The 22,319-nt window shown below is 47.4% G+C and overlaps 2 protein-coding genes across 2 annotated transcripts in view; both read left to right on the top strand.

Moving 5' to 3' along the window:
• The first annotated feature begins 5,545 nt into the window (after positions 1 to 5,545).
• Positions 5,546 to 9,616, top strand: ITPRIPL1 (ITPRIP like 1). Its single transcript, XM_006909433.2, has 2 exons — positions 5,546 to 5,779; positions 6,529 to 9,616. The coding sequence occupies exon 2, from the start codon at positions 6,543 to 6,545 to the stop codon at positions 8,187 to 8,189; it is 1,647 nt and encodes a 548-aa protein (XP_006909495.1). The 5' UTR covers positions 5,546 to 5,779; positions 6,529 to 6,542; the 3' UTR covers positions 8,190 to 9,616.
• A 3,954-nt stretch (positions 9,617 to 13,570) lies between these two features.
• The window catches only part of NCAPH (non-SMC condensin I complex subunit H), a 26,060-nt gene continuing 17,311 nt past the window's right edge, over positions 13,571 to 22,319 (top strand). Inside the window, exons 1-6 of the mRNA XM_006909432.3 lie at positions 13,571 to 13,727; positions 19,326 to 19,545; positions 19,690 to 19,780; positions 20,432 to 20,524; positions 20,846 to 20,984; positions 21,362 to 21,486. Of these exons, the coding sequence (XP_006909494.1) occupies positions 13,709 to 13,727; positions 19,326 to 19,545; positions 19,690 to 19,780; positions 20,432 to 20,524; positions 20,846 to 20,984; positions 21,362 to 21,486 (687 nt within the window). The 5' untranslated portion in view covers positions 13,571 to 13,708. The remainder of the gene's footprint in view (positions 13,728 to 19,325; positions 19,546 to 19,689; positions 19,781 to 20,431; positions 20,525 to 20,845; positions 20,985 to 21,361; positions 21,487 to 22,319) is intronic.

Here is a 22,319-nt window from a genome sequence, read left to right as displayed (position 1 = left end):
GGGAAACTTCAGGCCTTCCTCTTGAAAAGGGTGAGGCTGGAGGGTCTTGGGGAAGGCAAGTGAAGGAGAGAACTAAAGTGCCCTGCAAAAGAAAAGGTAGAGGAGTGGGGATTGGAGGCTGGCATTTAGAGAAGGGAAGAGAAAGGTATTCAAGAAGCAAGAGAGCCCAGGAAAATGACAGTCAGCACCTAAGGGAACCACAAGCAAACTAGCTGATGCACTTTTAGGGAGTGATGTTTAAGTTGCTGCCCATATGAGATTTGCTCAAATCCTGAATAGGAGTTTGCCACACATTGTTGTGTTCATTACTCTAGGAGATTAAGGAATGAAGGTTGTGCCATGGAAAGTTGAAATGGCACAACCTTCATTCCTTAATTTCCACTAGGTTATAGAAGACAAGTCCCCAAGCTGAGAGAGAATTCAGTGAAAACAAGAAACTGGTACAAGAGGTAATGGGAAAATACGATCCTGAGAATTCCCAGACACTTGGCAGTGCAGAGATGCTGTTGTTCTCATAACATGTAGAATGAAGCTTGAGCCAATTTACTGTAAGATTAAAAGAGATAAACATAAAGGTCAATGGAATAAAATTGAGAGTCCAGAAATAAACTCATACATTTATGGGCAAATGATTTGGTACTAGAGTACCAAGACAATGCAGTGAGGAAAGAAGAGTTTTTTCACCAAATGGTGCTGGGACAACTAAATATTCACCTATAAAAAGATAAATTTACACCCCTACCTCATAACATACACAAAAATTAACTCAAAATGGGTCATAGGCCTAAATGTAAGAGCTAAAACTAAAATTCTTAAAGGAAGACGGGTTAATCTTCATGACCTTGGGTTAGGAAATGGTTTCTTAGATATCACACTAAAAGCACAAGCAACAAAAGAAAAAGGTAAATAAGACTTAATTGAAATTTAAAATGTTTATGCTTTAAAGGACATCATCAGGAAAGTGAAAAGACTGATAAGGGACTAATGTCCAGATTATATAAAGAACTCTTACAACTCAACAAGAAGACAACCCAATTATACAATGGGCAAAGGATTTGAACAGACATTCCTCCAAAGGAAATATGCAGATGGTCAATAAGCACATGCAGAGCTGCTCAACGTCATTAGTCATTAAGGAAATGCAAGTCAAAATCACACTGGGACACTACTTCATATCACTAGGATGGCTGTAATAAAGATGAACAATAACAAGTGTTGGCAAAGATACAGAGAAATTGGAACTCACATACATGGCTGATGAGAATGTAAAATGGTGCAGCCATTTTGGAAAATAGTTTGGCAGTTCCTCAAAAATTTAAACATAGAGTTATAATTTGACCCAACAAGTCCACTCCTAAGAATCTACTCAGAGAATTGAATACATGTCTACACAAAAACTTGTACACAAATGTCCATAGAAGCACTGTTCATAATAGCCAAAAAGTGCAAACAACCCAAATTCCACCAACTGATGAATTAATACACAAATCGCGGTACTGTAGATTTATATAATGGACTATTCAGCCCTCCAAAACAATGAAGTACCGATACATGCTATAACATAGATGAATCTCAACGTGTTGAGGATGCCAGAAGGTAAACCGAGGCATATTAAATTTTTAAGAATTTACTTGAGCAAAAATCTATTCAAATTGGGCAGCACCAAGCCAGAAATGGTTAGGAGTGCTCCACCAACAGGAGCTAAGAGAAATTTATAGACGATGCAGAAGCAAAGTAAGAAAATGAGTTTTTGGGCTATAGCTTAGGCTTTTACCTTACTTGTAAAAGACTAGCAAGCAGGCTCTCTGTGGTTCACTGTCCTTAGGTTTTGATTTCTTAAAGTCCTTGAGGCACTTCCAGGCTCAGGTTTGGTTTGCTTACATAGGCTGCCAAGGTATTAGAACCACCTCAGTATAATGGCTTCTTCATTTAATTTAACAAATGAAAGAAGCCAATCACCAAAGACCACACAGTGTATGATTCCATTTATATGAAGTGTGAAAAATAGGCAAATCTATAGTATATTACAGTTGGAGGCAGGAATCTTGGAGAGGAAGAATGAGGAATGACTATTAATGGGAACAAGTTTTCTTACTGGGGTGATGAAAATGTTCTAAAGTTAGACTGTAGTGATTGATGCACAATTCTGAATACAGATTAAGAAATCACAACTGTACATTTTAAGTGGAAGAATTGTATGGTATATAAATTAGATCTCAATAAAGTTATTTTTAAAAAAATTTAACAGCATTATGCCCAGGAAGCTGAGGGACCTGGGAGTACTCTGACAGGCACAGGCCCTTGGGGGACATTAGTGGCCAAGTTGGGCCTAGTTTTCATGCTAATCCAATATGCCCCAGTATGCTGCCTCTCTCCAAGGATAGCCTTCAGAATTTAATACTCCCTGGCCCCAGACCTGGAATAGGGTTGCCCAGGCTCCTGGACCTATTATTTCCGTACCTGAAGACCTGTCACTTCATTTAGTCACCTCTCAAATATTCACATGTACACAAAACTCCATGAGCACTTTTGGAAACTCAGAGAAAAGCAAGATGCAATTAGAACCCTTGAGAAATTTCAGTCTTGCAGAAGAAATAAAACATACAAATGACTGCAATTTAAAAAGCAGAATGCAGTCAGTGCCACAAGGGGGCATCTGAGGCGATCAGAGAAGTCACTTCCCACATGAGACCCTCTGATGTAAAAGGTTGGCTGTGATTTCAGTTGAGGCAGGGACTGGGAGAGATATCTGGGGAATACAGAAAAAGCAAAAGCATGAAGGTGAAGAACAGAGGCATGCCTCAGGGACTGTTAAGAGCTCAGTTCAGCTGAGTGCAGGGCAAATGTAAGACTGGAACCGTGGGATATAATTTGGGTAGATATAATTTATAATCTCTTGAAAAAATAATGTCATCGTAAAGAGATTTTACTTTAGGAGGCAATAGGAAACCATAGCAGGTTTCTGGTTTGGGGTTTGGTTGGTTTGTTGCAGCTTTATAGCAGCTATTTGATTGGGGGGACCAAATCTAGATTAAGCAAAAATTATATATCATGTGGCAAGCATTTGCAAAGTACCACTTTAGCATACATTATCTCATTTAATCCCCATAAGCCTTATGAAATCTACTAATCCACTTTACCAATGAAGAAATCCAAGCCCAGAGAAGATAACTGATTTGTTTGGCCTCACCAGCCTCAAAGGCAGGCCATCTTATTATTTCAGACCCTCTGTACAGGAGCTTCCTCACAGAGCTAGGAAGGTAAGATGAATGGTGGGAGAGTGGGGGTGGGGGGGACCAGAGACAGGGAGTACAGCTGAGAGGTGATGGCAGGAAGTGGAGCAAGAGGAGAGGTGTGCCTGCCGGAGGTGCCGTGGGCAAGGATTAAGGAACATGAGAAATGAGAGCAAGACTCAAAAGAACTTAAATGTGTCCAGGAAGCCCTCAGGATGCCTGAACTCTTGGAGCTGGGAAAGAGGAGTGTTCAGTCACCCAAGGCCCCTTGGTAACTTGTGTAATGGATGGTAAACGCCTCCTGACCTAGGGCTGAACATATATAGCTTACAGGGTTAGAGTGGAGCTATGTCAAATAACTCCAGCTCCACATCCATTTTTACCACCATCTGTTGCAATACATTGGCAGGTATATAGCAGGTTCCATTTCTGGTTGTACTGAATTAGTGTTTCCTCAACTTCTTTGAAATATTCTTGCCTGTGGTTGTTTTATGCAGATTATTCATCGTCTAATTGTTCAGTAACTGCAAAGCCTGCTTTGGCTTCTGGAATAAACAGCAACAACTGGGCTGTATCAGTAATATCTGTCAATTCATCAAAAGCCAAGGAAAACCACCCCAAATCACTTGCCTTTAAAAGGCAAAAAATTGATTATTGGTGTTTCTCCCAACGTTCTCAAGTCTTTGAGCAACTCTTCTCACCACTGTGATGGCTTTTGTGATCAAAGTAAGATATTTAAATGGGTTAATAGTTCTGTAGCTTGGGGTCTCTAATTCATGTTAACAAGTTCATTTCTCTGCAGGCTATGAATTAACAAATGCCTTCCAATCCGACAATCACCTTTGAAACAAATCCTTACTTGACCATATACATACATCTTTAAACACGGCTTTAAACACCATTGGCTTCCACACTCTAAAATGTGTGGCGTTTTTTTTTCATCCTGACATTGTCATATCATAAATTTAAAAATAGAGAATTTCATTACAACTGCTTGAATGTACTAATGCTTAGTGGCAGCCTGTAGGCTATTCTTTGTTGCAAGTTTATAAAGAGGAACTTTGAAACTTCAGTTACCGTCATCCAGAATAGTCTTTCCCCCTCCACGATTAAGATAACATTTTTGGAAGTGTGGCCCAAGTTGTTTGAGGTCCCCTCTGCATTGCCTTTTTTTTAGGACTTTTAGCAAGTATCAAGAGGTCACCACTTTCTTTTCTCCTGGGATGGGTGACACGAAAGAAAGCCGGGGGGCTCATCCTGATACTCCACAGATACTTCTCAGGAACCCCATTCTGCTGGTATTTCTTAGTATATCCCAAGCCTCGTTCTGCCTCCACACTTTATAAAGTTCTCTCTTATACAGCCTCGCGTCAGCAGAGCTTTGTAGATTTAGAGTTCTTATTCCCATGTGGCTAGTAAATGGAAAGCAAAGCCTCAAGCCAGGTCTTTGAAGCCGTGTGATCCTTCAGTGAGAGCCACGGCGATAGGAATAGGGGTTACCGCGAGATGCCTGAGTCTGGGGGCGGGCTGGGATTGCCGCCCATTAAGGATGCCGACAACACATCTCATCTCCTGCACCATTTTGCTCAGGGCCAGCCCGAAATGGGAATACCGTTTCCCTAATCAATTCCTAGTTATGCCACCGTCACTCTCACACCTAAGTTCCCACTACGCATATTCCCCGCTGAACCGAGAGGAGTGAAGGTGATAAAGCCAGCGTAGTGCTCCCTGGCGCCACCCCAGAGGGGCTGAGCAGCTGCAGCAGGAGCGCCCTTCAGCGTTTAAGTTTTTGGCCGCAGCCCCTGCTCTCTGCACACAAACCCTGGGGCCGGGACGGAGGGCGCGTGTGCGCGATGAGATCACTGCATCCCCAAGTCCCGCTCCCGCCGCACGCTATGAGCAGGGTGTGGTTGGGCGAGGTGGGAGGGGGCTGGTAGCTCTGGGCACCGCCTGGACGGCGGGGCTGGGCGGGGCCTGGACGGTAGGCGGGGCCTCATGATTCAGGGCGGGGCCTGGTGGCGCTGGGCGCGGCCTGGACGGCGGAGCTGGGCGGGACCTGGACGGCGGTAGTCGCGATGCTGGGCTGGCGCTCTCGGATCCGCGCGCAGTTTGGTGTGTTCTCAGTGGCGGGCCGCGCACAGACGACCGGACACTAGGACAGACATGGTGTGCTCCCCAAGAGAGGGGAGCGGGGCCACTCCCGCGGGAGGACCTGGCGAGGAACAGGGAGCCTCCACGCCGCCGGGAAGCAGGCGGGGACCGTCAGGCGGGTCCTTCTCTTTAGGACCGCGGTCCCGCTTTTTTTTGGTGAGGAACCTGGCCCCGGGAAAACCCCCGGGAGGGTGGGCAGGCGGGCGAGAGTCCAGATCTCTGGGCCTTGAATTTGGGGAAGTTATGAATGAGAGGCACTCTTTTTCAGCCAAAGCCCCAGGTACCTTGTAAATTTTGACAGGAATTGAGTGAGCCTGAGCAAGGCCAAGTTCCAAAGGGAGGAGAGGCCCCCGCCAGGCTTCAGCGCCCACACGACTGGGTCCTTCATGACCTCGGTAAGCCCAGCAGCTTCAACCTCTGCGGTGGGTGGGGAGTCAGAGGAACCGACCACTGCCCTACTGCCCGCCTTCAGGTGGCCTTGGGCAACTGGTTCCTGGGCTAAGAAGTGCCGCTTTGCCTGCCTGTGGGTAGCAGCAAGCAGCAGAGAAGTGGCTGGAGCACTGTGCCTCCCTGGTGCCCACCGGGGGTTGGCATGAGGGAGGAGGAGAGGCTGAGCAGTCTGATGACACCCGGTGAGCAAAATGAGAATTGTGAAGTCACAGAGTAAGAGGGATGCTACAGATGGGGGCTGGGGCCGACTGCCTGGCAAGAAGAAAGGTGTTGCCCAGGCAGACTAGTGCTTCCTGCCCGTGGAAGGGAGTCTCTGGGGTCAGCAAGGCACGCCTGGTGCCTGGGGTGGACTGATGAGTCGGGTGAGGCCACCCTACCACTGGGACCCCCTCCCCATCCAACACCAGAATGAAAACAGTCCCATGTCCACTCTCTGGAAACCTAAATACTACCCAGGCCATGTGGAAGGAAAGCAGTAGAGAGACTGAGTGGCATATCCTGCTGCCCCGCTTTCTCCTAAACCTCCTCCCGGGCAGACCACCCTGGCTCTGTCCAGCCCCAGCTCTGTGAGCTCTCTGTTCATCCTGAGTAGTTGACCCCCAGGATTTGGGGGTTCCAGGGCTCTGGGGAATATGCACCGGAGAGCAGATGAGCCCCGAAGATCCACTTCTGACTCCCACCCCTACTTCTCCAGATGCAGAGGCCTCCATGGCTGTGATAAGCCTTCTGTTCTTGGCAGTGATGTATGTTGTCCACCACCCCCTGATGGTCAGTGACCGGATGGACCTGGACACACTGGCCAGAAGTCGGCAGCTGGAGAAGCGGATGAGTGAGGAGATGCGCCAGTTAGAGATAGAGTTTGAAGAGAGAAATCGAGCAGCTGAGCAGAAGCAGAAGGCAGAGAACTTCTGGAGAGGAGACACATCCAGCGACCAGTTAGTGCTGGGGAAGAAGGACATGGGGTGGCCGTTCCAGGCCGAGGGCCAGGAGGGGCCGCTGAGCTGGATGCTGGGAAACCTGTGGAACGCCGGCCTCTTTTGCCTCTTTCTCATCTTCGAGCTCCTGCGACAGAACATGCAGCTCGAGCCAGCCTTTGATTCTAGCAGTGACGAGGAGGCAGAGGAGGAAGTCCGGCGGGTGCCCATCACCTCCTACAACTGGCTTGCCGACTTCCCCTCGCAGGAGACCCTGGAATCGTTTTACAGACACTATGTCCAGAACGTCGTCCGTGACCTTCCCTGCACGTGCGAGTTCGTGGAGAGCTTCGTGGACGACCTCATTGAGGCCTGCCGGGTGCTCAGCCGCCGGGAGGCTCACCCGCAGCTGGAGGACTGCCTGGGCATTGGGGCTGCCTTTGAGAAATGGGGTACTCTCCACGAGACCCAGAAATTTGATATCCTGGTGCCCATCGTCCCCCCGCAGGGCACTATGTTTGTGCTGGAGATGAGAGATCCGGCCCTGGGCCACCGCTGTGGCAGTGTGCTGGTGGAGTCGGAATGTGTGTGTAAGCGCGAGAAGCTTCTAGGGGACGTGCTTTGCCTAGTGCACCACCACCGGGACCACTCGGCCCTTCTGGGCAAGTGTAGCAGCTCCATCAAGGCAGCACTCTGTACCGGGTCCCACTTGGATGCATGCAAGACTGCACAGTGGTTCCGGAACATGGTGGGCAATGCCTGGGCCCTAGTGGCCCACAAGTATGACTTTCAGCTAAGCCTCCCACCATCCACCACGTCCTGCAAGCTCAGGCTAGACTATCGCTCAGGCCGCTTTCTCTCAATCCGTTTGGTCCTGGGGGTGCAGCGGGAAGACACCTTGGTCTACCTGGTGAGCCAGGCTTCCGAGCAGGAACAGCTCACCAGTGTGGACTGGCCTGAGTCCTTTGCAGCCTGTGAGCACTTGTTTCTGAAGCTTGTAGGGCGTTTTGCTCCCGAGAACACTTGTCACCTCAAATGCCTCCAGATCATCTTAAGTCTCCGGGACCTTCAGAGCCTGCCCCAGGGAGCATCTCGTCCCATCCTCACCTCTTACCACTTCAAAACAGCCCTCATGCACCTGTTGCTGCGGCTGCCGCTCACAGACTGGCAGCACAGCATGCTCTCCCAGCGGCTCCAGGACATCCTCTGGTTCCTGGGTCGGGGTCTCCAGCAGAGGTCCCTCCATCACTTCCTCATTGGTAATAGCTTCTTGCCCCTGACCATCCCCATCCCCAAGACATTTCGGAATGCTGAGCCTGTCAACCTCTTCCGACACCTGGTGCTTAACCCCATGGCACATTCACAGGCAGTGGAAGAGTTCCACAGCCTTCTGACCCGGGTGAAAGGTCTGCCCTGCACCCCATTGGCCGGGGCATGTTAATGTAAAGGCCATTAAAGAGGGGGAGAAGGTATTTTTGATTCCTCGGGCTGCAAAAGAGTTTATTTTTTTAGATACATCAGTGGTGTATGTGACCCTCACCTTGTGAGTAGGGGCTATGGGAGATTATGACACTCGAAGGAGCACGTGAAGCTATCACAAAGACGCCTCCCCCATGGGGCTTAGTCTAGGGTGGGTCTTCAGAGGCTTTCCTTCTTTTGACCTAACTTTCGGTGTTGTCGTGACTCACAGAGAGCCCAGGGAAACGGGTATTATGGGAGGATCTTGCTGCTAACGAGTTGAGAAACCGAACAAGGGGCCTGTGAAATTGTGTTTTGTATCAACACTGGAAACAAGAGAACCAGATGATACCTCCATCCAACTCACTCCTTCTCGTATTTTAGGATGTAATTTTTACAACCTTCACTGTTCGAAGATGTAACAGAGGTGTTTATTTTGTTTTCTTAATTTAGCCCAATTTTCATGACAATGCAGCTGTTTATATGCATCTGAAAAAAATTCCAGTACTATCCAAATAATTTCTTAGCATTGATTCTGAGAGATTTTAAGTTAGTAGTGACCGGTCAGATAATTGAGATAATGTATTTGCAAAAATTAACTAGCCAGCATCTAATGACCTTTTTTGTGCCTAGAAGCAACATTATAAAACCCTTAACAAGGACAATTGGGAAGGGGGTTCTGAGATGAACAATTGTTTCTGGTGTTTCTGGGAGGAGCCACTTGTTTGTTAAATGGAAAGATTTAGCTACCATGTGTAGCTGTGCTTTTTCTGTCTGGCAATGCCTTTGTATCTTCTTCAAAGATGACAAAGGATTATTTGAACTATGTTTGCAGTTTTGCAAGGCAAGGTCATCACAATGGAGGACCACTGGCAGGACTGGACAGGAAGGGACTGCGAAGCAGTCAGTTCAAATACAGTTGTGCTTCTGGAAATGTGATTGGTGTGTTTTTCCATTCTTTAAAACCCTGGGCATCCTGAGGAGTGTTAGGAAATATGACGATGATTGTGGGTGTGGTTGTTTTAGAAATCCAATGCTGTCTCTATTTTGCATGCCAAGAAGATCTGCTGGGGAGAAGCTGGCCCCACATTTAGCTTGACCTCATGGTGGTCTAGTTGCTGGCCTTGAGGGCTTTGGTTGTAGAGTCCACACCCTCCCCTCAGCAAAAATAAATTACAAGTGTCCAAGATGCTGATGCCAGTCGATATTTGAGACTCCTACTGCACAATAACTGCTGTGCTCCCAGGTTGTCTGCTGATATCTGCCGGTACTGCTTTCAAGTTAAGATGCGGTGATGGTTGGTTCCATGCTGGTGGGATTTTGGTGTTTTATAAACATCCATATGCTTTTTGTTTAGAAAATAATTTGCTGGTGTTTCATTCTAAATCAATAAAGGAAGCAATTTCTGTAGCAGTTGGAATCTGTGTAGTGACAGCTGATCAGCATGCTCACGTGCCTGTTCCCCAGAAGTTCATGTTACCCTGATGGCTTCACCCAGCACATCCTGGTGTTTCTCAGTGGACCTTGAACCTGTTTGCCCTGTGATCTCCCAGCAGCCTGGCCAGTAGCCAGGAAAGGATAATTCAGAATGTTAAGAAACATCTAAGTTACTCATTTTAATGGTACCCAAACCAAAATGTCAGCCAAATTAAAAGATCTTAGTGGCTACAAACAACATGCATAAGCTCTAGAGGGCATAAGTCTGTCAGGTAGAGAGAAGGTGATATGTGTTAGGACTGGGGGTTTCTAGTTTAGTAAGAGGCAAGGAAGAAAACAGGCAATGGTCAGCACAGCTCCAGTGGGGCAGCAGGCATAAGAAGGTATAGAGAAAACAAGTGGTAATGGGAAGAATAGAGCTGTAGTGCTCTGGGAATACTCTTACAATGAAAGTGGAAACTTCTAGATATTTTGGAAGCTGAGCTTTATTTTAAAACAATACCTGGCTGGTACCCAGGATAGAACAGCAGTTAAAGTAAAGGAAATATTAGTGTTCATTGAACATTGTTCTAAATGCTTCACATCTGCTAGGTCATATAAGCCTCACACTAGAACCCCATGCAGTGGGTGCTTTGTCTTCTCCATTTTACCTATTACAAAACTGAGGCACAGAAAGGGTGCACAACTTCCCCAGGGTCACACAGCTAGTAAACGACAGAGCCTCGAGGAAACCACCTGTCCTAGGAGCCATCCAGCACAAACAAGACATAGGGCTGAAAGTGCTTTGAAAAGCAGAAGGCACTATTAATTTTAACATAAAGGGTGGTATGTTGTTTGGAAATTCCAGAAGACAGAAATTGTTGGTTCTTAGCCCAGTCTTTAGGAGGTCAGGAATTTCATATTACATACAAAATTAAAGGCATTTGCTCAGAGGCCAAAATGAATGTAAAGCCATTTCAACTATGTGCCGTTGAGCCCCAGCGACTGTGCAGTTTATATTATGAACTACATTGTGATATAAGCCAGCTGGGCTGGAAGGTCAGGGCAGATTTGAAGCCAAAAGCTTGCTTGCTTAGGTAGCCAGCTGACAACATGGTTGTTTTCACCTAAACCAAGGCTATCTGCATTCACCTTGGGGAAGCAGAAGAACCTCAGTGAGGAGTGAAATGAGGAAGGAGAATGGCCCCAGGATGGCTTTTCTGTTGACAAGGAGTAGGGGAGGGGCCCAAATACTTTATTTTTGTACAGCTAGGGGAATGGAGTTTTGCACACCACTGATAAATCACTCAATCTTTTGGCACCCTCCTCCATAGTACTAACCCCCAAAACAAAAAATGGCATTCAGGGCAGGAAGTGAATGGCCTGCCTGCACCTGGTGGGCTGGCCCACAGAGTTGCAGGAGGTGGAGCCAGCTCTGCTTCCGGGCACACACAGCCCCAAGCAGTCAGCTCAGGAGGCCCTATTACACCCACCAAACAGCCTCATGCCTCACCTAATGGGTCACTTCATAGCCTTCTTCTGCCTGGAGTTCCAAGCCAGTTCTTCAGAGCCTCCTGATTCTGTTCCACCTACCGCTCTCCTAAACCCACTGCTCTTAGTTGGTGCAGACATGGAACCCAAGAGGCTCACTCTTTCACATGCACACAGCAGAGTGGATGAGTGAAATGACAGGGACCCTAGCATACACTGAGCCCACGTGTTCATGGGAGTTTCATCTACTACCTAATTCCTCACAAAGTCCAAGGAAAGAGGGTATTCTCGTCACTGTTTCATAAATGGGGGAGAAAATGTGGCCCAAAGAAGATGCTCAATCCAGCATTTGAACTTGTGTTACAACGTCACTCATTCAATACAAATTTAAGTGCTTGCTCTGTTAGCACCAGGCGCTGGGGAAACAATGGTGAGCAAAGACATGGCTTCATCTTTGGAGACCATGAAATAGTCACCCTAGCGCATATAAAATTGCACAGGTAACAAGTTTTACTAAGGACACTTGAGTATATCAGGGGAAGCCTCCCTGAGGAAGTGATGTGAGCCAACTGGGTGAAGATAAGGATGGAGAGGGTCTTACGCAGAGGACATGGCATGTGCAGAGGCCCTGTGCTGGGAGTGAGCACAGCAAAGGCAAGTCTGAAAGAAGGCCCAAGCGACTGGAGGGCAGGAGCAAGGGGGACAAGACACAAAATGAGGCTGGAAAGGCTGTGGAGATGGGACCCTGCAGGGCCTTCTAGATCATGGTAGAAGTTCCCATAGCCGTAGAACTTTGGAATGGTTTTAAACTTTGGAGAAGGGACAGGTCAGATTTTTACTAGCCACCACCACCCTGGGCCCAACAGGAATGGGGTAAGGGCAGGTGTGGGTCTGCAGCCAATCAGTGAGAAAGTGCTATGGCTGAAAAGAAGATGTAAGATTGAAGAGATTTTTAGGAAGTACAGGGAACCAAAATTTTGGCACCCTGAAGCTGCTTTTTTGGATACTGGTTTTAAGCTGTTTATTAAGAAATAAGACTCAAAGAACCTTTGCCCCCGCCCCCACTTCTTGCCTAAGAAATTCAGATAGAAAAACTTGCTTTAGGAAGGGAGCCCTGGCTTAATCCCCTGAGGAATTTTCATCCTAGCATTAGTCAGGTAGACTCCAAGCCAGTTAGCTAAAAACCTCTTGTCCCATTGTTTGAGTTGCCTGGCAAGAATTTTCCTGCAATGTATGTTCTGCTCTTCCTCAACTACCTGTAAGTAGTCCATTCTCGCTTCTGAAATCTAATACCAGCCCCTCCCCCTTTCTCTTTTGTCCAAAAATATTACCAATGTTACCTCAGTCTTTGGAATTTTCATGCTTATATGAATTCCCAAGTGCATGCATTAATAATTTGATTTTCTCCTGTTATTCCATCTCTGTTAGAGTATTAGCCCAGCTACAAAAACTTAGGTGTGAAGGAAAGAATTTTTTATAGCTCCCACATAAGTAAAAAGAGCTCAGCAATAGATTGAGTGTGGAGAGTGAGGGAGAGGGAGGCGTCCACGATGGCTCCAGGGTGCTGATTTTGGTTCCTGGTTGGCTGGTAGCATTCGCTGAGCCCAACACTATAACCCTGTATTCTTTCCTCTATCCCACACTGCCTTACGCTAAAGATCTGAAGGTGACTGGGAGAATAAGTTCACACAATAAAACAAGTAGGCTTAAAAAGTGGTTTTCCACGAAGAGTAGTTTTCTGGTTGCCAAAATGACCAAGGGACACTGATGGCATTTAGTGGGCAGCGTCAGGGATGCTGAACAGGCCTACACGGAGGGCAGGAGTCCCTGAATGCCAATAGTACCCTTGAGAAGTAACACTATAAAACGCCAGACATGTGTTATAATTACGAGCTGTTCTAGGGATAGTTAGAGATCCCGCCCGGGCCCTCTCACTCCTAGTACAATTCTTGGGACCAGATGAAGCTGAACGGAGGGATAGGCGGCACCTTGCACTCGCCTCACTTCCGACCTTAACCTTTGTTTTTTTGAAGGAGCGGGAGAAAGCCAGGAAGCTTTTCGTAAGAATTTGAATAAAAACGATGGCCTTCATTTTTAAAAATGTACACACATTTTGCACCTGTCTTCCCCTGTCTGCACCGCTCATGGTGGGGTCGGCTCCCGGTCAGCAGCGTCCCACACCTGTCCCTAACCTCCCTGGCGTTGTGCTGCCGTCACAGCACACGGAAATTAACCTGTTTCCTGGTAACCTGCCTCTCCCATCCGCAAGCCCATCCCGTGAAAGCAGAGCCCTCGCCAGGTCTGCTCCAGGCTGAGGCCCCAACTCTGCGTCTAGCACTCGAAAGGAGGGCGTTTCATACCACCCCCAGGGTTCCACGGACCTCCTTCAATCCACCACAGGACCTGCGCCCCAAGACCTGGTTTCCGAACGCCTCACTTCCGCGTTGCCCCCGTCGCCCCGTTTCGCGCAGAGGACCGGGAGATCTGCGCAGGCGCATCGCCTGCTCCGCCCACTTGTGACGTACGCGAAGCCGTTAAGCGAGCTGGCGTCTCGGCGCGCGATTTAAAATCAGCTGCAGAGACGTGGAGGATAAGATGGGACCTCCTTGCCCAGGTGAGCTGGGCGGGCGGAGGCGCAGCGGGGAGGGTCCGGGGCGAGGCGAGGGTCCCACGGACAGGGCTGACGGGCGGGCCTGAGCAGAGGTGCAGTGCTCTCGACCTGTCGTTGGCCCTGCTCTCCGCCGGTCCGGAGCCTGGTGCGGGGGGAGGGGAGGGGAGGGCCGGCGGTACGCGCGGCCAATTGGGACGCGGTCTCGGCGGGCGGTGCCTCTGTTCGCGGGCGGAGGTGGGACTCTTTTTTTCCTGGATTCCTCCACATGCCCCGTGACTCGTTAAAACAGTGGTATTCTAGAAGGCACATTAGTCCAGGGCCATAAAAGCGTTGTGGTTACCGCTGTATGCTTAAAACGCATGCATTTATTTTTACATTTATTCAACAAGTATTGAGTGCTCCCTTTGGGCCAAACTATCTGTCGGATGTAGAGATACAGTAAAGAACAAAACAGGTAAGATCCTGGCCTGTTGAAGCTTGTATTCCAGTTGGGGAGACACAATAAACAAACGAAATAATTTACAGATGAGACTGAGTGCTGTGACTAAGAATAACAGAGTGGAGCCCCTTTAGATTAGGAATTCAGGGAAGACTAGAGCAGAAACCGAAGGATGTCCCAGGCAGAGGAGAAAGTGTCCTAAAAAGGTCAAGCAGGGAGCCTGTCTTAGGCTAGGACAGGACATCATGACTAAACAGCGATATCGCTTAGGTGGGCAGGGCCTTTGTAGGTCTTTGTAAGATGTTTGGGGACTTCAGAGTTACATTTCAGACATGATAAATGACTTACCAGAGAGATAGGTGGAGGGGTCAATAAACACTTAGATAAAATACCACTCAGGGAAGTGGCTCTTGGACTGAGAGATTTGGGCATCATCATCGCAAATCGTAAAACCATGGGAACAGGTGAGAACGCTAGGAAGAGCCTGCAGAGAAAACACTCAGGACCTAATAGAAGGAAGAGCTGGAAAAACTCAGAAGAGAGTGGTATATGAGCCAAGAGTGTTTCAAGAAGCAAGAGGCTGTCAACTGTTTCACATACTGTCAAATGTTAAGAGAGACAAGGCCTGAAAAGTGGCCACTGGATTTGGCAACATGGAAGTTGTGGGTGGTCGTGATAAGGCAGTTTTCATAAGGTGGTGGGGATGCGAGCCAGAACAGAGGGAGCTAAAAATGAGTAGGAAGTGAGGAAGTGGATGCAACAAGCATTTCCGAGCTCAATAACCGTCTGGTCTGTTGAATGTACGAATGTATGATGTCAAGGCAATGAGAAAAAAGGAGATCCCATCTTATCCTCCAGAATCGAAGCATTCTTTGATTCTCATCTTTAGCCTCCCTCTTAAACAAGTTCCTCTGTTGGTGCTTCCTGTTTCTGTTCAGGTCTCTTCTCCCAAGGTCCAGCTCCTTTCCTTACCTTGCAGCACCCACATCCAAATAGTCACAAGTCCTTTTGATTCAGTCTCTAAAACTGTCTCCTGCCTCTCTCCTTTCTATTTTTACTTTCTTTTTTTTTTTTCTTACCTCAGCTGGGAGTTATGTTAATGATCTTCAGCTTTAGGAAGCTATGAGGGGAACATGCGAAGTTCTCGTATTTTTAGTTCTTTTATACCCGTTCCCCACTCCTTTTTCCTTCCCCTCACATGGGGAACCATATTAGTGTTTAGTGTGTATCACTATTTTTTAATATGTTCCTATAAAATATGTGTTATATTGTGCATATGTATTTTTTTTTCATATCACCAGTTCTGAGCCAGTTGAAATGCACATTCTTATTCTCATTTGGAGGATGAAGAAGCAAACACTTAGGGCGTATACTTGCTCAAACCTTCCGATTCTTAAATCTGGAAACATTCCTCCAAGGTCTGTTGGTTTCCTCATCTGTCTTCCAATGATCTTGTTTCTCCCAACTATAATAGGCCACCACACACACTACCATAGTCATACCTAGGCCATGTCATTATCGATAGCTGCTCCACTGTCATCTCAGTTTTAAGGCCCCACTCTCAGTTCCACTCCTATCTTTCCAGTTCACTCCCTCTCATTCTCCAGCTCCAACAATCTTTCGACTCTGCAGACCTATGCTCTTTCCTGCACCTCCTATCTCATGACCTTGCACCCTCTGTGCTCCTCTTACAGGCCATGGTGGGTCAGTGTAACCCCTCCCTCATACACCTGCAACCCCTGTCCTCTTGATTCCTTACACTTGACGAACTCACAGCCCCGCTAAATTCCAGCTCCGCCTGCTCTGCCCAGAGCACCTGATGATCAAGGGGACCGAAACCTGCCTGGCAGTTATGCCATATTCCCTGGCTTACCCACTCTTCCCCTGGATGAATATTTCATACTTCCTTTCTCCCCTGAAATCCCCTCCCCAGCCCTCATCCTTAGCTGTGGAGTTTCAGGGTTTTACTTGCTTCCTATTTTACTATGAAAAGAAAAGCAATCAAAAGAGAACATCCAGGTTTATGGCCATGCCACCCTGAACAAGCCCAATCCTGTCTGATCGCGGAAGCTAAGCAGGGTCAGGCCTGGTTAGTACTTGGACAGACCACTTAGGAAGACTAGATATTGTAGGCATAAAAAAATAAAAAATAAGGGGTCGTAAACTGACAAGGTCCTTGCAATCTGTGAGGTCAACCAAGGCTTGCCTCGCCTAAAAAAAATAATAAATAAAAAAGAGAACATCCACAGTCCACCATCTCACCTGCTCCCTACCTGCATCTGTGCCTGTGTTCTCTGCCCTCTTGTTGCTGTGCATTGGCTCTGTGCTTTCAGCGAAGAAACAATGAATACATTGTTCAGCAGCTTCTATCCTTTCTTCTGCAGAATCTCTGTGAATAATGCCTCCCCGCCTCCCCCTCCCCCGCCCCAAAAAAGATGTCTGGAACCTGTGAATGTTATCTTACATGGTAAAAGGGACTTTATGGATGTGATTATGGATTTGAGATGGGGAGATTATCCTGAATTATCTAGATGGGCCCAGTGTTATCACAATGGTTCTTAGGCAGGAGGGTCAGGGCCAGAGAAGGAGACTTGAAGATAAAAAAAAAAAGAGGCTGGAATGATGGTGGGGAGGGACCACAGCCAAGGAAAGTAGGCTGCTTCTGGAAGCTGAAAAGGCAAAGAAACGTATTCTTCCTGAAAGCCTCCAGGACGGTTGCAACTCTGCTGACAGCTTGATTTTAGACTTGACTCCATAACTGCAAGAGAATACGCTTATGTTGTTTTAAACCACCAAATTTGTGATAATTTGTTGCAGCATCAATAGGAAACTAATACAATCTCTTTGCTTCATTCATTCTACCAAGCTGGGGTCTTTTCTATCTTAAAATTACTTTCTTAACCTTATTTCCCTGTCAACTGCCTCCCCTCATCTCCTTCCATTTACAGATGATTCCTTTTTCTTTGCTTGCAAGTTTCTCTTCTCCCATCTTCTATGGAATCTCAGTTCGTTTGACTTCTCGTCTTCTCCCTGCTAATCTAGAAAAACTGCTACTGTCAATATCCTCCATCACTCTTAGGTGGCTAAGTCCAGTGGTCAGTTCTGAGCCTTGATCTGATTTGACCTGTCAGCTGCATTTGATAGTCATACTCCTTCCTTCCTGAAATGTTTCTCACCGGACTTGTAGGTTTCCTCCCTACTTGGCTAGCTGCACATTCCCCATCTTGTTGCTGGTTCCTAATTCTTTCCTTTAAACTTTTGAAGTATTCTAGGACTCAGCCTTCTGCACTTCACTATCTGTGCTCATTTATTTGCAGTTCTCATCTATTCTTATGGCTTTGAATACCCTCTATATGCTCATGGCATCCAAACTTATGTGTCCAGCCTAGGACTTTCCCAAACTCTAGGCCGACATATCTGCCATGTACCACAGCGGGATGATGACTCAGCTTCCAAAGCCCAGCGTATCCAGACAGCCGGCCTCGCTCCCTCCCCACCCGCAATGTCCCTCTCTGGTCAGGGCCACTCTGTTCCTCGGTTGTTCTGGGTAACTTTGGAGTCATCCTTGACTCTTCCATTTTCTCTCATGCTCACATGTAATCTCTCAGGAGATCAGGAAACTACATCCAGTGTCTGGCCACTTCTTACCACCTCCATTGTCACCTCTCTGGTCTGAGCCACCATCATGTCCTTTATGTGGAGTGAAGGGGGAATTGATTGGACGTGGTGAAAAGGAGGATGGATGAAGAGGTGTTTTAAAATTACACCAGTGTGTTCTCTCACGGTTCTGGAGTCAAGTCTAAAATCAAGGTGTCAGCAGGGCGGCGTTCGTCCTGGAGGCTTCCTGGAATCTGTTTCTTTGTCTTTTCAGCTCCCAGAGCCACCTACTTGTGATCCCTCCCTCCCATCACTCCAGCCTCTTCTGTCCCCACGTCTCCTTCTCTGGTCCTGACCCTCCTGCCTCCCTTGATAAGAACCACTGATTACACCGGGAGATGAGGGTTGCAGCATCTCTGGCTGTCGGTAGCTGCCTCTCAGTGGGTCTTCCTGCTCGTTACTTCTCCCCTCGTCTGTTTTCATTACAATAGCCATTGGGATCTTCTAAAAGCATAAGTTAGGTCACTTTATTCCTCTTCTCACCACTGTCCAATCACTTCCCTTCTCATTCCACCTGAAAGCCAGTCTCTGCAGTGGTGAGTTAGTGAGGCTCTGTGCCCCAGCCAACTGTCTTTCCCTGATCCTGACTCTTTGGAGTCCCTGCTCTACCAGGCCCTGGAGAGCCTGCCCCAGCGCTCTCACTCTACTTCAGCCACGAGTCCTCTCTGACACCCCAGGTGCATCCCTGCCTCTGGGCTTGCTGTTCCCTCTGCTTCCGTGAGCTTCTCCCGAGTAGCTGCGATCTTGATTCTGAAGCCCCCTTCCTGAAGCCTCTCCTGACCACCATGTTTCCACCGGCCACCACCTGCACTCCCCAGCCTTCCTGTCCCCCTTCCAGGCTGCATGTTCCTCCAGAGCGCTTATCTCCATCTAGCACGCCATCTATTTTCTAACTGCTCACCATGAAAATGTTCAAACACATGGAGACATTGAAAGGCCAAGACAGTTAATAAACAGCTTATACTCACTATAACTGCTAGATATTTCGTTGCAAAAACCGTTTTTCCCTTTGCAGTTAACAAGTAATCCATGAGTGATTCTTTGGCACATTCTGCTGATTTTACACACCTGTGTTGTTTCTGCTCTGCACGCGGCTGGAATTAGAACCTAGCCTGCCTGACTTGACAGCCCACGCCTCACCCCGATCTTTTCTCTGTCTTGCCCAGGAGCCTGGGTCTGTGTGTTTGTTGTTTTGTAGTTTGTGAGCTCATCGGAGGCAGCAACTTTCTGTCACCCACCTTTATATTCCAATGGTGCTTTAGGTTAATGACAGTGGACATTTGTCCTGGATGGGCAAGGGAGCACCAGAAACCCAGTAGTCTCCAAGAAGCCCAAACTGTATAGTTTCTAGCCATAGACCATTAGAGTTGGCTGCGATCATGGTGGGAAACACGTAGTGAACTTCTCCACATGGTGGCCCAAGCCCCCTTTAGATCTGGGAAACGCCCTGTTGACAGTTCTTGAGCAAGTGTTTTGTTCTATCACAACGAGTAACTCTTCTTCAGAGACCCGTGGACACCCGCACAGTGCTTCCTCGCCGTCAAAAAGGGTGTTCTCCATGCCCCCGCCCCGGAAGGCCCCCTTCAACACACCTGGCACCCCAGTTCTTGAAGACCTCCCTCAGAATGACGATGAGCGGGAACGTCTGCAGCGCAGGCGCTCTCGGGCCTTCGACCTGCAGCTCAGCACAGACTCACCCCGCCTGCTGGCCTCCCCCTCCAGCCGGTGAGTGTGCCCCTAGCATGGGGTCTGGGAGGGAGCCATGGAGTCTGGCATTGCCACACTACCTCATGGATTCTGGGGCTTGATTTTGGAAAGTTACAGTTTCATGGATCCTTGCCAGAATTTTTGGTTTTTGTTTTCATTTAGGAATGGGGACTTTTCAGCTACAATTCCTAAGTTTACAAACACACAGATTACAGAACATTACTCCACCTGCATCAAACTATCCACTGAGAATGTGAGTATCAGCTGGCTTCTCAGTGTGAATTCGGCAAAGGAAATCTAGCCTGTGTGATGGACGATAACTGCGCGTATCCTTCAACGACTCTTCCTAAGGCTAGCATTTTCAGTGTAGCTTTACTGTTTTTTATAGACCTTTGGTGTGCCTCCTGACAGATCGTCTGCCAGTGTGTCAACATGGCTTCGGGGTTCCCAGTGTGAGTCCTGGAGAGGACAGATAGTAGAGTGTAGAGCTAATTGTAAGTTTTAAAGCTAGCTTGAGCTGGAATCTTGTCTCTGCCACTTATAAGCTGTATGGCGAATCACCCAGCCAACTCTACTGCAGAGTCTTCTGTAAAACAAGAGTAAGAATAGTGCCTGCCTCATCAAGTTGTTCTGAGGCTGACAGAGTCCTTCCGTATGTGGTGCTTAGGACGGGGCCTGTACACAGTCAGCACCCAGGGATTGTGTGCTGTCACTCTCTAGACCTTGAGAATGAGGAGGGACATGTATGAATTTAGCTGTGTCCCCCTGTGTTTATGGGAAGAAATACCCATGGTGAGATGAGGGTTATCCCTGTTTAAAAACTGAGCTTCCTCTATCAGGGTAGCATTATTTACATGAGCCTGGGCTATAAATAACAAACCTTTCTGCAATTTTCTCTTTCTAGAAAATCACTACCAAGAATGCTTTTGGCTTGCACTTGATTGATTTCATGTCGGAGATTCTTAGACAGAAGGACACTGAACTGACCAACTTTAAGGTGAGATAGGCGCCTACTCCCTCCTGACCCTGAGCGGCTGAGTGACAGGCAGCACAGCACAGACACGGAATTCTACAGATGCTTCAGCGTCTTCTGTGTGTAGGACATTTTATTAGCCATTTTACCCTCCTTCTTAAACTGACAAAATGGGCACAAGCTATCTTTCTGTTGTCCCTTCTATTTCTTGTCAGTCTTAGGGAACTATGCCATTTTTTTTTAAAGGCAGGTAAGTATTTTCTGTGTTTTGTGTTTCTGTGTTTTGCCTGCTCAGCAGTTCTTTTTTGTGCATCCCCATGAGTATAGCTCTGCTTGTCTGACCAGGTAGCTGCAGGCACTCTGGACGCCAGCACCAAGATCTATGCTGTGCGGGTGGATGCTGTCCACGCCGACGTGTACAGAGTCCTCGGGGGACTGGGAAAAGATGTGCCATCTTCGGAAGAGGCAGAGAGCCATGGCACAGGTACACAAGTGGGGATCCAATGAAGGTGAGGGCTTTTTAAAGGGCATAGCCAATTGGTTATTCTTTGAGTAGTACACTGAATGAAGTCACAAGAAAGAATTACCTCATTCTGGTGAAGACATAGACATTTTCAGCAGTGTCAATGATAAGATACTCAAACACTACATTTTGGGGATCTTTGGAAATTGACTTCGGTTAGAAGCCAAATGCTTAATCAAGTAGTTTGGTTTCTCCATCAGCTGCAGCTCAGATGGGCCTGTTGCTGGAGAGAATGGTACATATTTAAGTTACAATCACTTGAGAGTATTGAGGAACTTGAATCAGCAAGTTCACTTGCATACTCCAGCACAGTCCTCACGGTCTTATTCCTTCTATAGACAAAAGTGTGACTGAACCAGGAACAACCAAAAAGGCTCCAAAGCCAAAGAAGAAGCACTCACACAAAACCATCGAGCAGAATATAAACAACCTCAACATCTCCGAGGCAGACCGGAAAAGTGAGGTGAGGAGCCGTGCTCAGTGTGGTCTCTGACTCATTTAGGGTTTGGGCTGAGCATGTCCTGCCAGTTTGTGCTTGGTTAGGCCTCAAGGGAGTAAAATATTCAGCTGGTCTCTGCAGTGTTGTCCTCTAGCCTTGCAAAGAAGACCGAAGGGGGCAAGTCCCTGCTCTCCCTCAGTGTTTCAGAATGACTAAGTAGGAAAAGGATGGCAAGTTACCAAGAAATCTGATCGATTACACCATTTATTTACTTTCCTAGTACATGCAGCAGCAGTGGCATAACTGACATCGTGTACTTGCTAGGCTCCCTGTGCTACCTTAAGCCTGTGGCCCGTGTCAATTCACTTAACCCTCACAACATCCTTGTTACATTTTATGAAGAGGTGATTAAGGTGCACGGCTGTTAAGCCTTGGCCAAGATGACTGGTCAGTAGGCCAGGATGTGAAGCTAAGTGGTCTGGCTCCGGAGTCCTTGCTCTAGGCAGCCAACCACCTGGCCAGTCCTAAGGACATCTGCTTAGAGGAATGCTACCAGGGCGTCATTTATAACTAGCACAGTGAATTTGAAACTAACAGGTGTTGTCACAATTTTTTTTTTTTTTTTTAATTTTGTTGTTAAAAATCAGTATTTCCAAGAACATTCTTATACATATTATTTTGCACTCTTCTGGGAGCGTATCTATGAGGATTCTGAAACGGAATTTCCACTGCCCTCAAAAAGAGTTGTACCAGTTTACACTCCCTCCAACAGTGAACTAGATTACTTCTTTCTTCTACCTACACAACATTTGTAAATGGTAAGTAAGGTCACGAGGCTGGACTTGACCAAGGGAAAG

Source organism: Pteropus alecto, unplaced genomic scaffold, assembly GCF_000325575.1.
Source record: "Pteropus alecto unplaced genomic scaffold, ASM32557v1 scaffold223, whole genome shotgun sequence".
Classification (NCBI taxonomy): Eukaryota; Metazoa; Chordata; class Mammalia; order Chiroptera; family Pteropodidae; genus Pteropus; species Pteropus alecto.
Note: the sequence above shows the minus strand (reverse complement) of the source record. Positions and strands in the feature narration are given on the sequence as shown.

What these genes read in the sequence shown, in the direction of transcription:
- ITPRIPL1 (XM_006909433.2), top strand. Translation starts at nt 6,543, where the DNA reads ATGGCTGTGATAAGCCTTCTGTTCTTGGCAGTGATGTATGTTGTCCAC.